We start from the raw sequence: 15,874 nt of genomic DNA on the forward strand, positions 1-15,874 counted from the left end.
CTGACTCTCTGTTGAGCAATTCAGTCAGTCAGTCCCATCCCCCCTCTATATCTCCATTCTGCTGTAAATTTATTTCCTTCAAGTGCCCATCCCATTTCATTTTAAAATCATTGATCGTCTCTGCTTCCACCATCCTCTTAAGTGGAGAGCTCCAGGTCATGACCACTCACTTCCTAAATAAAGTGCTCCCTCACATCCCCCATGTATCATGTAATACAGTATCTATGGTACATGAGTTTTTCTCCAATAGATATAAAGAACTGGTAAGCATGGATCTGTCGATCAGCATGGATTCACACCTTCAGGAGATTTGGAAGGGTGTATATTAGGTACGGTAGAGTGAGAATGGAGGGAAAGTATGTGGGATGGAGATTTACAGCTTTTGAGGAAAGAATGATCCATAGGAACTAGAATTGCCTGGTCTGAATTCCTATCCTATACTGACAGTGATGACCTTTGTAAACTCCTTTTACAGGACATTGGCATGGGCAGATTTGCGGACAGATTATCAAACCAAACTTCACGTAAGAATCTAACAGTCACCTGATTCATTGGGACCTGAATATTACCGGCCTTTGAATCTCGAAGAAGAAATGTTTGTCTGTTTTGTCTGCTCCAAAAGATTTTAAACATCAGTGTGACTGGAAAATCACCGAGACAGAGAGACCTAAGTGAGTGTATTCCAGTGCATCACACCATTCATCACAGGGAGAGACAGTACACGTGTTGTGTGTGTGGATGAGGCTTCAACTGATCGTCAAACCTGGAAAGAAAGAAGGAAACCCGCACCATGGAGAAACCATGGAAATGTAGGGATTGTGGAAAGGGATGCCGGACCCCGTCTGCACTGGAAACCCATCGACGTGTTCACACTGGGGAGAGGCCATTCACGTGCTCTGTGTGTGGGAAAGGATTCTGTACCCTGTCTGCACTGAAGATTCATCAATGTGGTCACACCGGGAAGAGGCCATTCACCTGCTTTGAGTGTGGGAAGCATTTTCTCCAGTCATCTGAACTGTGGAATCACCAACGAATTCACACTGGGGATAGGCCATTCACCTGCTCTGAATGTGGGAAGGGATTTACTCAGTCATCCCACCTAGTGGCACACCAGGGAGTTCACACCAAGGAGAGGCCATTCACCTGTTTTGAGTGTGGGAAGGGATTCACGCAATCATCCAGCCCGCGGACACACCAGCGAGTTCACACTGGGGAGAGGCCCCTCACCTGCTCTGCGTCTGGGAAGGGATTCACGCAATCATCCAGCCCGCGGACACACCAGCGAGTTCACACCGGGGAGAGACCCTTCACCTGCTCTGCGTGTGGGAAGGGATTCACCCAGTTATCCAACCTGCTGACACACCAGCGTGTTCACACCGGGGAGAGACCGTTCATCTGCTCTGAATGTGGGAAGGGATTCAGTCTGTCCGCCAATCTGCAGAATCACCAGCGAGTTCACATTGGGGAGAGACCATTCACCAGCTCTGAGTGTGGGTAGGGATTCACTCAGTTATCAAACTTGCAGACACACCAGCAAGTTCATGGTTGATTAGAGGGGTTGGATTCTGCCATTATTGCTGCTGTTAATCTCATCTGAACTGAGCCATGTTCATTTTGACACTTGGTGAAGTGGGAGAGGCGAAGGGTTTCTTTCTGCTAGACTGATTGTTCTTCCAGTGGGCTCATGCTCTGTTGGACTGACATTGCTTCCAGTGGGCTGATGCTCTTTGATTTTGGGAGTGCACATTTCCACTGAAAAGGTCTGCAAAAGCAATGGGAATCGGGGGAAAACTCTCCACTGGTTGGAGTCATACCTGGCAGAAAGGAAGATGGTTGTGGTTGTTGGTGGTCAGTCATCTCAGCTCCAGGACATCACCGCAGGAGTTCCTCAGGGTAGTGTCCTCGGCCCAACCATCTTCAGCTGCTTCATCAATGACCTTCCTTCCATCATAACGTCAGAAGTTCGCTGACGATTGCACAAAGTTCAGCACCGTTCGCGACTCCTCAGATACTGAAGCAGTCCATGTCCAAATGCAGCAGGGCCTGGACAATATCCAGGCTTGTGTTGACAAGTGGCAAGTAACATTTGTGCCACACAAATGCCAGGCAATGACCATCACCAACAAGAGAGCATCAAACCATCGTCCCTTGAGGTTCAATGGCATTAACTTCACTGAATCCCCCACTATCAGCATCCTGGGGTTATCATTGACCAGAAAATGAACTGGACTAGCCATATAAATAATGTGGCTACAAAATTAGGTCAGAGGCTAACAATCCTGTGACACGTAACTCATCTCCTAATTTCCCAAAGCCTGTCTACCAACTACAAGGCACAAATCAGGATTGTGATTAAATACCCCACACTTGCCTGGATGAGTGCAGCTCCCTCAACACTCAAGAAGCTTGACACCATCTAGGATAAAGCAGCCCGCTTGACTGGCACCACATCCACAAACATTCACTCCCTCTTCCACTGAGACACAGTAGCAGCAATATGTACCATCTAGAAGATGCACTAGCAGGATTTCACCAAGGCTCCATCAACAGCACCTTCCAAACCCACGACCACTATCATCTAGAAGGACAAGGGCAGCAGATAGATGGGAACACCACCCCTGGAAGTTCCCCTCCAAGTCATTCACCATCCTGACTTGGAAATATATTGCTGTTCCTTCACTGTCGATGGGTCAAAATTCTGGAACTCCCTTCCTGACAGCACTGTGGGTGTACCTGCACCACATGGACTGGAGCAGTTCAGGAAGGCAGCTTACTGCCACCTTCTCAAGAGCAACTAGGGATAGGCAATAAATGCTGGCCCAGCCAGCGAAACCCACATCCCATGAATGAATAAATAAAATCTCAGAGCTCTGCAATCTCTCACCATTTAGATAATATGCTTCTTTTTTATTCTTCCTGACAAAATGGTCAATGCCACATTTGCCCACACTATACCCCATTTGCCAGATCTTTACCCATTCACTTAACCTATCTTTGTCCCTTTGTGGCCTCCTTATGTCCTCTTCAAAACTTACTCTCCCTCCTACCTTTCTATCATTGAAATAATTTTGATTATTAATGTATTAGCATCCTGATAATTGCAATAATTTCCTGATTATTGGAGCAATGGGCAGCTGATTATTAATGCAATGGGAACCGTGTAATTAATGTAATTAGATCCTGATTATTAATGTAATAGAATCTTGATTATTAATGTAATAGGACACTGATTATTTATACAATAAGATCCTGATTGTTGATGCAATAGGTACCAGACTATTAATGTAATAATATCCTGATTATTAATGTGTTGGGGTCCTGAATATTAAAGTAATTGGACTCTGATCATTAATGTAATAGAATCATCATTATTGTTGTAATTGGATTCTGATTATTAATGTAACAGTACCCTGATTATTGATACACGTTTTTATTCATTCATGGGATGTGGGCGTCACATTTACTGATGATCCCTGATTGCCCTTGAGAAGGTGGTGGTGAGCTGCTTTCTTGAACTGCTGCAGTCCATGTAGCGTAGGTACACCCACAGTGCTGACTTGTTTTTAATGGTTTTTATACAACCAAGTGGTTTGCTGGGCCATTTCAGAGGGTGTTTAAAAGCCAACCACCTCGCTGTGGGTCTGGAGTCACACATAGGCCAGACCAGGAAAGGACGGCAGATTTCCTTCCCTTAAGGGCATCAATGAACCAGACAGGTTTTTACGACAATGAACAATGGTTTCATGGTTGTCATTGGACTTTTAATTCCAGATTTTTATTGAATTCAAATTCCATCATCTGCTTTGGTGGGATATGAACCCAGATCCCCAGAGCATTACCCTGGGTTCCTGGATTACTAGTCCAGTGACAATGTAGTGACACTACACCACTGCCTTCCCCCACCCAACACTGTTCTGAGAATGTGAAAGGTTCTAAATGAATACAAGAGCTTTCAGCTCCACAGACTATCCACTGGGGAGTTCTCCTGGTGCAGTGCGACCAACATTCATGTTCTAACTAACACCACCAAAAAAACTGGATTAATTGGTACTCGTCTGACTGCTGCTTTTGGAATTTTACTGTGCACAAACTGGTTGATATGAAACAGTAACAACTTGTATTTATATAATATAATTAATGTAATAAGACATCCCCAAGGTGCTTCAGAGGTTTCATAAAGAAGATACTGACACATAGGGCAACATTAAAGTGGATCGGCAAAACATTGATTGGAGCAGCAGATTTGAACAAGAATCTTTAATCAGGAGAGAGAAGGAGAATTTCAGAGCTTCATGCCTAGGCCCTGCCACCAATTGTGGAGTAATTAAAATCAGGGATGTTAAAGAGGTCAGAATGAGAAGCACAGATATCTCAGAGGGTGTGAAACTAGAGATTACAGAGATACGGAGGGATAGGGTTATGGAGGGATTTGAAAGTGAGCATGTGAATTTTTAAAAATTGAGGCATTATTTGACCAGGAGCTGATGTAGTCAGTAAGCACAGGGGCGATGGGTGAACAGGACTTGGTGTGAGAAAGCACATGGGCAGCAGAGTTTTGGGTGATCTCACATTTCCGTGTGGGGGTGGGGTGAAAGTGAGAGTCTAGTCAGGAATGTATTGGAATCGCCAAGTCTAAAGGTAACACAGGCTTGGATGAGGGTTTCAGCAGCAGAAGAGCTGGGATGGGCTGGAGACAGGCGATGATATGAAGGTTGAAATATCTGGTATTAGTGATGGTGTAGATATGTGGTCAGAAACTCATCTTGGGGTCAAATCTGACACCACGATTGTGAAGAGTGTGGTTCAGCTTCAGACAGTTCCCAGGGGGAGGAATGGACTCAGTAGTTAGGGAACAGAATTTGTAGTGGTGACCGAAGACAATGGCTTTGGTCTTCCCAATTTTTAATTGGAGGAAATTTCTGCTCATCCAGTACTGGGTGTGGGATAAGCAGTTTGATATTTTAGTAACAGTGGAGGAATGGAGAGGGATGGTGGTGAGATAGAGCTGGGCATTATCAGTGTACATGTGAAAACTAACATGGTGCTTTTGGGTGATGTCACCTAATGGCAGCATGTAGATGAGAAATAGGAGGGGCCAAGAATAGATCCTTGGGGAGACTCCCAAGGAGAGGAAAGGAGAATTGGAGATAGGACGTTAGTTTGCAAAGCTGGTGAGTTCAAAGGTTGTTTTTGTAATGATGGGTGATGACAGTGGATTTAAAGGTGAGGGACAGAACTAGAAGAGACAGAGAACTGCCAACAAGATCAGCTAAAATGTGGAAGCTGGATGGTCAGCAGTTTAGCGAGAATTGGATCAAGGGAGCAGAAGGCAGGTCTCATGGATAAGGTGAGCTTTGAGATAGGAGCGAAATTGGAGAAAGATGTGAGATCAGGGCTCAGACAAGGGGGGACTTCAGAACCAGTTTTGCCCAGTGCGCTAGTGGGAGGGAAGTAGCAGAGGCAGCTGATCAGATTGTCTCAATCTTAGGGACAAAAATGCTCCATGAACTCCTCACACTTGTTGTTGGAGGATGGAGGAGACAGGGGAGAGGGAGAGCCCCTCAAAAGGAACTAACTTATGTTAGAGATATTAAAAAGATTCAACACACTATGTTTGACCAAAGCTGATTTATTTGACGTTTATCCAGACAATTAATCCATATGACAGGGCTGGAGTTTATGAATATCAGCAGCAACAGATACCAATGGACATGGTTCAGTCAAGAATGTGATAAACAGCAAAATACCATCACCATAGTTACCTGTGAACTCGCTGGTGTTTCAGCAGGGTGGATGAGGTGGTGAATCCCTTCCCACAGTCAGGGCAGGTGAACGGTCTCTCCCCAGTGTGAACGCGCTGGTGTGTCCGCAGGGTGGATGACTGAGCGAATCCCTTCCCACAAATGATGCAGGTGAATGGTCTCTCCCCAGTGTGAATTCGCTGGTGTGCAGTGAGTTGTTCTAATCCCCTGAACCCAGTCCCGCAGTGAGAGCACCTGAATGGTCTCTCATCAGTGTGAACACGTTGATGGCGCATCAGGTCCCCGGAACTTCTATAGCACTTCCCGCAGTCTGGGCATTTAAAAGGTTTCTCATCAGTGTGAACACGTTGATGGGACATCAGTTCCCGGGAACTTTTATAGCACTTCCCACACTCTGGGCATTTAAAAGGTCTCTCATCAGTGTGAACACTCTGGTGCTTCAGCAGGGTGGATGGATCTGTGAATCCCTTCCCACACTTGCAGCAGGTGAACGGTCTCTCTCCTGTGTGAACTCGCTGGTGTGTCAACAATGCAGACGACTGAGTGAATCCCTTTCCACACTCGGAGCAGGTGAATGGCCTCTCCCCAGTGTGAACTCGCTGATGTACAGTGAGTTCTTCTGATCGCCTGAACCCAGTCCCGCAGTGAGAGCACCTGAATGGTCTCTCGTCAGTGTGAACAAGTTGATGGCGCATCAGATCCAGGGAACTTTTATAGCATTTCCCACAGTCTGGGCATTTAAAAGGTCTCTCATCAGTGTGAGCTCGCTGGTGTTTCAGCAAGTTGGATGACTGAGCAAATCCCTTTCCACACTGGGAGCAGGTGAACGGCCTCTCCCCAGTGTGAACTCGCTGGTGCGTCAGCAGCCCTGATGATCGAGTGAATCCCTTCCCACACTCGGTGCAGGTAAACAGCCTCTCCCCACTATGAACTCGCTGGTGTCTCACTAAGTGGGATGACTGAGTGAATCCCTTCCCACACTGGGTGCAGGTGAATGGCCTTTCCCCAGTGTGAGCTCTCTGGTGTTGCAGCAGGTTGGATGACCGACTGAATCTCTTCCCACACTCAGGGCAGGTGAATGGCCTCTCCCCAGTGTGACTGCGCCGATGAGCTTCCAGTTCAGATGGTGATCTGAATCCCTCCTCACAGTCTCCACATTTCCATGGTTTCTCCCCACTCTGAATGGTGTTTTTTCCTTCCATGTTCAAAATATGATGATGTTCAGGTTATGGTAAATTGGCGACTCTTGTTAGGTCCCGATGTGATGTTTGGTTTGAATTTCACGACTGCAAATCCTGCCCTTCTAATACCCTGTGAAATTGATTTAAAACAGAAAATAAACAAGTGAGAGAGAACCCAAAAAAACACAAAGGCAGGTTGTGAAATTAAGTGAATGAACCTGGTAATTTGTTTGGTTGGCACTAGGAAGAAGTGACCATTAAAGCTGCTGCATTTTTTTGTAAAAACCCAATTGGTTCACTAATGTCCTTTGAGGAAGGGAATCTGCCACCCAGTCTGGCCTACACAAGACTCTCACCTCTATAAGAACAAACACCCTGTGGAACCTGCTCTACCATTCAACATGATCGTGGCTGATCTTAGTCTTCAACTCCACTTTCCTGCCCACTCCCCATATCCCTTGATTCCCTGAGAGACCAAAAATCTCTCCATCTCAGCCTTAAATATATTTAAAGATGGAGCATCCAGAGACCTCTGGGCTAGAGAATTCTATGTGCCAAGAAAGACAGAGTGAAGGAAAGGATAGAAGTGGGAGAAAGAGAGAAAAAAAAACATTGAGAGTAATCGGATAGAAAGAGAGAGGGTGGGGGGGCAGTGGAAGAGGCAGATGGAAATGGATTGGCATTTTATAGACCTGCAAATGCTCCACAATTTAACGGAATCTCCCAAACCCTCAACCTCCACCATCAAGAAGGGCTCAGGTAGCAGGTATATGCGAACACCATCACCTTCAAGTTCTCCTCCAAGTCACACACCATCCTGACTTGTCTGACATCCAGTACTCGATGAGCAGAAATTTACTCTATTGAAATACTGGGAAGACCAAAGCCATTGTCTTCAGTCCCATCTGTAAACTCCACTCCTGAGCCATCACCTCCATCCCTCTACCTGCCAACTGTCTGAGGATGAACCAGACTGTTCAAAACCATGGCAAAACATTTCACTCCAAGATGAACTTTCAAACACAAAAACACATCATCATCAAGACCGCCTATTCCCACCTCAGTAACATCTCCTGACTCCACCTAGTCTCAGTTCATCTGCTGCAGAAACTGTCATCCATTCCCTTGTTATTTCTAGACTTAACTCTGGCTGGAGGTTCTGGAGCCAGGTGAGAGAGTCTCAGAATAAAGGGCAGGCCATTTGGGACTGAGACAAGGAGGATTTTTTTCACTCAGATGGTGGTGAATCTTTGGAATTCACTGCCCCACAGGATTGTGGCGGCTCAGTCATTGAGTATGTTCAAGACTAAGATTGATAGATTTCTACATCTTAGAAACATAAAGGGATCCGGGGATAGTGCAGGAAAATGGTATTGAAGTAGAAATTATCTGATTGAATGGAGGAGCAGGTTCGAAGGGCTGAATGGCCGACTCCTACTCCTATTTCTTATGTTCTTAGGCTCTCTCCAAACATTTAACCTCCCTGTGATCTTGAGGTGATCCAAAATTCTGCTGCCTGTGTGCTTAGTCACACCAGGACGTGTTCACCCATTACCCATCTGCTCACTGACCTACAAAGGTTCCTGTTTAAAAAGCAATAAAACTTTTAATTTCTCATCCTTGTTTTTAAATCCCTCCATGGTCTTGCCTCTCTCTATCTCTTTAATCTCTTGCAGCCTCACAACCCTCCAAGATCTCTGCACTCCCATCTGTATTGTCCATAGTTGTGGGAGCATCTTCACCAGATGGACTGCAGCGGTTCAAGAAGGTCAAACATCATCTTCTCCACAGGTAAATGGGGATGGGAAATATCTGCTGCTGATCTTGTAGTGAAAGGGCAGGGGAGTGGGACCAGCTGATTTGCTCTTGCAGAGACAGCACGGGCAGAACGGGCTGAATGTCCTCCATTCAATGATTCAATGATAAAGAACCGACACCGGAGACCAGGGACCAGCCTCTGGAACCAATGCCCAGCCTGATACAAACCGGCTCTTCATTGATCTGGGAGTTGCGGCCTCGCTCGGTGTAAATGGGGGAAGGGGGAACCGGTCAGTTTATTTCCGGGGTTTGAGGTTTACACAACATGTTTCCGGAGCCTCTCCGTCCACCCGCCAGATCCATCGCTCCCTCCGCCCTGCCATCCCCACCTTTACCCATTGTGGTCCCGTCTCTCCATCGCCATTACCCGCACTGCGCATGCTTCAGTCACGGCCTGGCTCCGCCCCCTCATTCACTCCGATTGATTGGAGGACCAGGCCCAGCTGCTGGGACCCCCAGCCCCGCCCCCTCTTCCTATTGGTCCGGAGCTGCCGTCAATCACCCGGGCATTGTGACTGTTTCAAACGCTGAGAGCGGCCACAGACTCAGCCTGACTTGCTGATTCTTGGCAGTATTTTCTGTTTGGGAATTAGAGCTGGAGATGGATGGTCAGTTCCCCTCTGTCCGGGGGGGATTCACACTCATTTCCCCAATGCAGTGATTATCACGTTTACTTTACATGAGAAAGTCCGGGTTCAATCCCGGCTGGAAACTTTGTGTTTAACATTGTTACTGATGGGGAATTAACAGTGAGTTTAGTTTCATGTATAACAGGGTGATAGTTACTGTTATCTCATTCCAGAGAAAACTGATCCTCTCTAACCCAAAAACAAAATATTGTAATACTCTAGGTGGAAATCCGACCTAGAACTGGGCGGGGTATGTCACTGTTTAAAAATAAGGGGTGGCCCATTTAAGACAGAGATGAAGAGAAATTTTTTCTCTCATAAGGTCATGAGTCTTTGGAATTGTCTTCCTCAAAAGGTGGTGGAAGCAGAGTCTTTGAATATTTTTAAGGCAGAGCTCGAAAGATTCTTGATAAGCAAGGAGGTGAAAAATTATCAGGGGTGGACAGGAATGTGGAGTTAAGCTTACAATTAGATCAGCTCAATTAGATCAGGCTCAAGGGGCCGAGTGGCCTACTCCTCCTCCTAATTCGTATATTTGTTTGACCTCAAAACAGAAAATATTGGAAATTCTGAGCAGGTTAAACAGTATCTACAGAGAGGGAAACAGAGTGAATGCTTCAGGTCAGGAACCTTTGATCCAAACTGGAAAAAAATTAGAGATCGAACAGTTTACCAACAAGTACAAAGTCAGAGAAAAGAGAGTGGGGGAGGACGGTGGGGTCGAAGGATTTTCTTACGATGGGAGACAACAGTGGATTTAAAGGTGAGAGGGACAGTATGAAAAGAGAGAGAACATTAAGGATATTGTCTAAAATGTGGAAGTTGGATAGTCAGCAGTTTAGTGAGAATAGTGTTAAGGAAGCCGAAGGCAAGTCTCAGAGACAAAATGAGCTGAGGGCGATAGAAGATAGGAGAGAAACTGGAGAAAGATGCAAGTGCAGAGCTTGGACAAGAAGGCGCTTCAGATACAACTTTTCCAGGTAGGTTAGTGGAAGGGAGGGAAGCAGCAGAGGCAGCTGATCAGATTGTCTCAATCTTAGTGATAAAGAAGCTCCATGAGCTCCTCACACTTGTTGTTCGAGGTGAGGAGGAGGATACGGGGAAAGGGAGAGCACTTCAAAAGGAACTAACTCCCGTTAGAGATATTAGAAGTTTCACCACATTGTGCATTTAGAACAAAGTTGATTTATTTGACTTTTATCCAAAATATTAACCATTATAACTGGGCTGGAGTTTATTAACATCAGCAAAAACAGACCACAATGAACATGGTTCAGTCCTAGGCATGATTAACAGCAAAATCCAATCACTGTAATTATTTGTTAAGTCGCTGGTGACTCATCAGCGTGGATGACCGAGTGAATCTCTTCCCACACACGAAACAGGTGAAAGGTCTCTCCACACTGTGAACTCATTGGTGTGTCTGCAGATGGGATGACTGAGTAAATCCCTTCCCACACTCGGAGCAGGTGAACAGTCTCTCCCCACTGTGAACTCGCAGATGTTTCAGCAGGTGGTTTGAGTTTGTGAATCCCTTCCCAAACTCGGAGCAGGTGAATGGCCTCTCCTCAGTGTGAACTCGCTGATGTGTTAGCAGGTCGGTTGAATCAATGAATTCTTTCCCACAGTCAAAGTGGGGAAATGTCCTCTCCCCAGTGTGACAGCGCTGATAAATTTCTAGCTCAGATGGGTAATTGAATCCCTTCCCATAGTCTCCACATTTCCCTGGTTTCTCCTCAGTGTGAATGGTGCTTTTTACTTCCATGTTCAAAGGTTGATGGTATTCAGGTCTTGATGAATCGAGAGACTCTGTCAGATCCTAATGTGATGCTTGATTTAAATTTCCTGACTGCAATTCCTCTCCTTCTAATATCCTATGAAACTGATTTAAAACAGAAAAGAGGGATTGAGAGAGAAAAGACAAACATAGGTTGGGAAATTGAGCTGAATGAATCTGGTAATTTGTGGAACTGAACCCAACTGCAACACTAATATCCTTCAGGGAAGGGAATCAGGCTCCAGGTCTTACTTCTGATGAAAAGTCATACGGACTAGAAACGTTAACTGTGTTCCTCTCGCAGATGCTGTCAGACCCGCTGAATTTTTCCAGCTCTTTTTGTTTTTGTTTCAGGCTCCAGGTCTGTTTGGCTTTCCCGTCTGTAAATCCTCCTAAACCCCAGTAAAAGGAGTTTCCAAAATCCACCCCGTCAGTCTAGGATAGAAATTCACACCATTCTCTCCTACTGCTCCAGGATCAGTAAAGTGAGTTAAAGATAATTTCTCATTAACAAACCCATTGCTGCATTTCCTTCATTAACCCACATTTGTCCACTCGGGCCTGGCACCGGGAGAAAGTCCGCAGCTGCCGTTCCGTTCGGTGCAAAGGCGGGCCTGGCACTTTCTTACTGGGGGTGCTGAGGCCTCCACTGGGTGTTTGTGAAGCCTCCCCTCCCACCCACTGCCCCTAACGCTACCTCCGCTTCTCCGCCTCCTTCCCGCCTGAAGATGAGACAAACAAGCGTCGGTCCATGGACATCACCCGAACTGCGCATGCTCCAGGTCACAATGGCGGGGAATGATTGGCGGAGGTTTCAGACCAATAGGAAGAGGGTACGGGGCTGGAGGACCGAGCCGGAGCGGCTGGTCCTCCAACCAATCGGAGTGAATAAGGGGGCGGAGCTGAGGCCATGTCTCTCTCAATGGCTGAAACTGCATTATTTTGAAAGCAGATTTGTGTCAAACTCCAGCAGAAAACTGGACCTTTCTGTTTGTGGCTTTAAACAGATGAAACCCTGTGGGTGTGGAGCAAACATTTCAACATTTATTCATTCAGGACAGACAGCAGGGATTATTTCAGGAAATTACACAGTGTTGCGATTATTTCTCTTTGAACTCATCCCTTGGAGAACAGTGTGAATTAGTGGAAGAATTCACAGGATGTTTAACGCTCCTTCCATGTCTGTAATCATTTAATTCCAGCCGATCTGTTGGTCCGGCTTCAACTGGAAGAGTTTGATGAGCTCCCACAAACTCACAATGGGAGTGGACAGCCATACTGGACATTCATATCACATGAACCTTACCACCCCACTTTGAACAGGGCTGTTTGCTTCCATGTTCAAAATCTGATGATGTTCAGGTCCTGATCAATCGAATGACTATGTCAGATCTTGATGTGATGCTTGGTTTGTGTTTCCCGTTTACAAATCCCCCTGTCAAAGGAGTTTCCAAAAACCATCACTGGAAGTTCAGGCTAGAAATTCAGACCTAACTTTTCTTTTGGTTTGAATTAACTGTGTGTAAGTCCTCTTCCTCTGAAGAAAATTCCAAAAACAATCACTGTCATAATACAATCAGAGGCAACATGGTTTTCTGAAAGGGAAATCGTGTTTGACAATTTTCTTAAAGTTCTTTGAGGATGTAACTAGCTGGGTGGATAATAGAAACCAGCAGATGTAGTGCATTAGGATTTCAAAAAGGTATTCATTTAGCTGTCACATAAAAGTTAACTGCACAGGCTAAGTGATAAGGTGTTGGGCTGATATAATAGTATGGTTAGAGGATTGGATAACTAACAGGAAACAGAGGGTCTGGATAAATGGGCCATTTTCAGGTTGGTAGACTAACTGCTGGAATGCCACGGGGATAAAAGAGCGCGAGGAGGGCGGCGGAGACACAGGATAAAAGAGCGCGAGGAGAGCGGTGGAGATGCAGGATAAAACTGAAAAAGTGACGTCACAGGAAAGCTGTGACCTGATTGGTTCGTAGGAAATCTGCACCAAATTTGAAAAAAAACACTGCAAAGCTAATTAATAAATTAATTATCTAAGTCAAGATGGCTGGGCAGGTGAAGTGCTGTAGCTGTATGATGTCGGAGCTGGCAGATCCCATTGCGAGCTATAGTGACCATATCTATAGCAAGTGTTGGTTGCTGGAGGAACTCCGGCTCAGAATTGATGAGCTGGAGTCCGAGCTCTGGAAGCTGCGGCACATCCGGGAGGGGGAACGTTACCTGGATGCTTTGTTTCAGGAGGCGGTCACACCCCGTAGATTAAGTACCTCAAATTCAGTCAGTGGTCAGGGTCAGCAGGGTGTGACTGTAAGTGAGGCAGGTAGAGGGATTCTGTGTTCAGAAACAGAGGAGCCTCAGCTTTTGACCTTGTCCAACAGGTATGAGGTACTTGCTCCCTGTGTGGATAAGGAACAGGGCTGTAGGGAGGGTGAGCCAGCTGACCAAGGCACTGTAGCACAGGAGGCCATTCAAAAGGGGGGAACAAAAAGACAAGTGGTAGTTGTAGGGGATTCTATAATTAGGGGAATTGATAGCATCCTTTGTAAGCAGGATTGAGAGTCCTGCATGGTATGTTGCCTGCCCGGTGCCAGGGTGAAGGACATCACTGACCGGCTTGAAAGGATTTTGGAGAGGGAGGGGAGGATTCAGTTGTTGTGGTCCACGTCGGGACAAATAACATAGATAAGACTAGGAAAAAGGACCTGTTTGGGGATTATCAGGAACTAGGAACTAAATTAAAGAACAGGTCTCCGGATTACAACCCGAGCCACGTGAAAATTGGCATAGGGATGCGAGAATAAGGGAAGTAAACATGTGGCTAAAGGAGTGGTGTGGGAAGGAGGAGTTCCATTTCATGGGCACTGGCATCAGTATTGGAACAGGAAGGATCTGTACCATTGGGACGGTCTCCACCTGAACCAATCTGGGACCAATGTTCTAGCGAAAAGGGTAAATAGGGTGGTCAACAGGACTTTAAACTAGAAAGTCGGGGGGCGGGGGTGGGGGGTGGGGGGGGGGGGGGGGGGGTGGTGTTACGGTGGGGAGAGACGGGTAAAACTCCAAGAAGTATGACTAATGGGAAACAAAGCAGCAGGTTTGCATGTGGGGGGTGGATTCAACTTCATGGAAAATAATGAAAAAACTGAAAAAGAAGGAGAGCCCAGGAGAGGCTATTAAATTCTCCAGAACACAAAATAGGACAGAATGTTTGGAAAGGGCTAGGAATCTAACTTGATGCACATCAGATAAAATGACGACAATGAGAAGAGGGACAGGAAATACAGGACTGAAGGTGTTGTATCTGATTGCACGCGGTATAGGAAATAGGGTAAATGAGCTTGTGGCACAGATTGAAATTGGCAGGTATGATGTGGTGGGCATTGCAGACACATGGCTGCAGGCGGTCAGGACTGGGAGCTAAATATCCAAGGATATACATCCTATCGAAAAGATAGACAGGTTGGCAGAGCGGGTGCGGTTGCTTTGTTAGTAAGAAATTAAATTAAATTGATAGCAAGAAACGACGTAGGGTCAGATGATGTAGAATCTGTATGAATAGAGTTGAGGAACCGCAAAGGTAAAAAAACCCTAATGGGAGTTATGTACAGGCCTCCGAACAGGAGTCAGGATGTGGAGCACAAGATACACCAGGAGATAGAAAAGACATGTAAGAAAGGCATGGTTACAGTGATCATGGGGGATTTCAATGTGCAGGTAGACTGGGAAAATTAAGTTGGTAGTGGATCCCAAGAAAAGAAATTTGGGGAATGTCTACGAGATGGCTTTTTGGAGCAGCTTGTGGTGGAGCCCACTAGGGAACAGGCAATTCTAGATTTAGTGATGTGTAATGAAGCAGATTTGATAAAGGAGCTTAAGGTGAAGGAAACCTTAGGAGCAAGTGACTATAATATGATAGAATTTACCCTGCAATTTGCGAGGAAAAAGCTGGAATCAGATGTAACGGTATTACAGTTGAATAAAGGCAACTACAGAGGCATGAGGGAGGAGCTGGCCAGAATTGACTGGGAGATGAGCCTAGCAGGAAAGACAGTGGAACAGCAATGGCAGGAGTTTCTGGGAGTAATTTGGGAGACACAGCAAAAATTAATCCCTAGGAAGAAGAAGCATACTAAAGGGAGGACGAGGCAACCACGGCTGACAAGGGAAGTCAGGGACAGCATTAAAGCTAAAGAGAAGCATACAATGCGGTGAAGAGCAGTGGGAAGCCAGGGGATTGGGAAACCTACAAAGACCAACAGAGGACAACTAAAAAAAAAACAAGGAGGGATGAGATTAAATATGAGGGTAAACTAACCAGTAATATAAAAGAAGATTGCAAGAATTTTTTAGATATATAAAGGGTAAGAGAGAGGTAAAAGTGGACATTGGGCTGCTGGAAAATGATGCTGGAGAAATGATAATGGCGAACAAAGAAATGGAGGAGGAACTGAACAGGTACTTTGCTTCAGTCTTCACAGAGGAAGACACAAGTAACATCCCCAAAATTTAAGAGAGTCGGGGGGCAGAGGTGAGTATGGTGGACATTACCAAGGAGAAGGTGCTAGGAAAACTGAAAAGTCTGAAGGTGGTTAAATCACCAGATGGATTACACCCCAGAGTTCTGAAGGAGATAGCTGAAGAGATAGTGGAGGCATTAGTGGTGATCTTTCAGGAATCACTGGAGTCAGGGAG

General features: G+C 45.8%; 1 protein-coding gene and 1 pseudogene across 1 annotated transcript; one reads left to right on the forward strand and one right to left on the reverse strand.

The window, feature by feature from the left end:
* Positions 1 to 224: 224 nt before the first annotated feature.
* LOC121270271 overlaps positions 225 to 15,874 on the forward strand; it is a 31,047-nt pseudogene continuing 15,397 nt past the window's right edge.
* LOC121270401 (zinc finger protein 229-like) lies at positions 5,673 to 9,131 on the reverse strand. Its single transcript, XM_041175710.1, has 2 exons — positions 9,097 to 9,131; positions 5,673 to 7,073 (listed from the first exon to the last, which is right to left on the reverse strand). The coding sequence occupies exon 2, from the start codon at positions 6,962 to 6,964 to the stop codon at positions 5,759 to 5,761; it is 1,206 nt and encodes a 401-aa protein (XP_041031644.1). The 5' UTR covers positions 6,965 to 7,073; positions 9,097 to 9,131; the 3' UTR covers positions 5,673 to 5,758.

Source organism: Carcharodon carcharias, chromosome 27, assembly GCF_017639515.1.
Source record: "Carcharodon carcharias isolate sCarCar2 chromosome 27, sCarCar2.pri, whole genome shotgun sequence".
Taxonomy (NCBI): Eukaryota; Metazoa; Chordata; class Chondrichthyes; order Lamniformes; family Lamnidae; genus Carcharodon; species Carcharodon carcharias.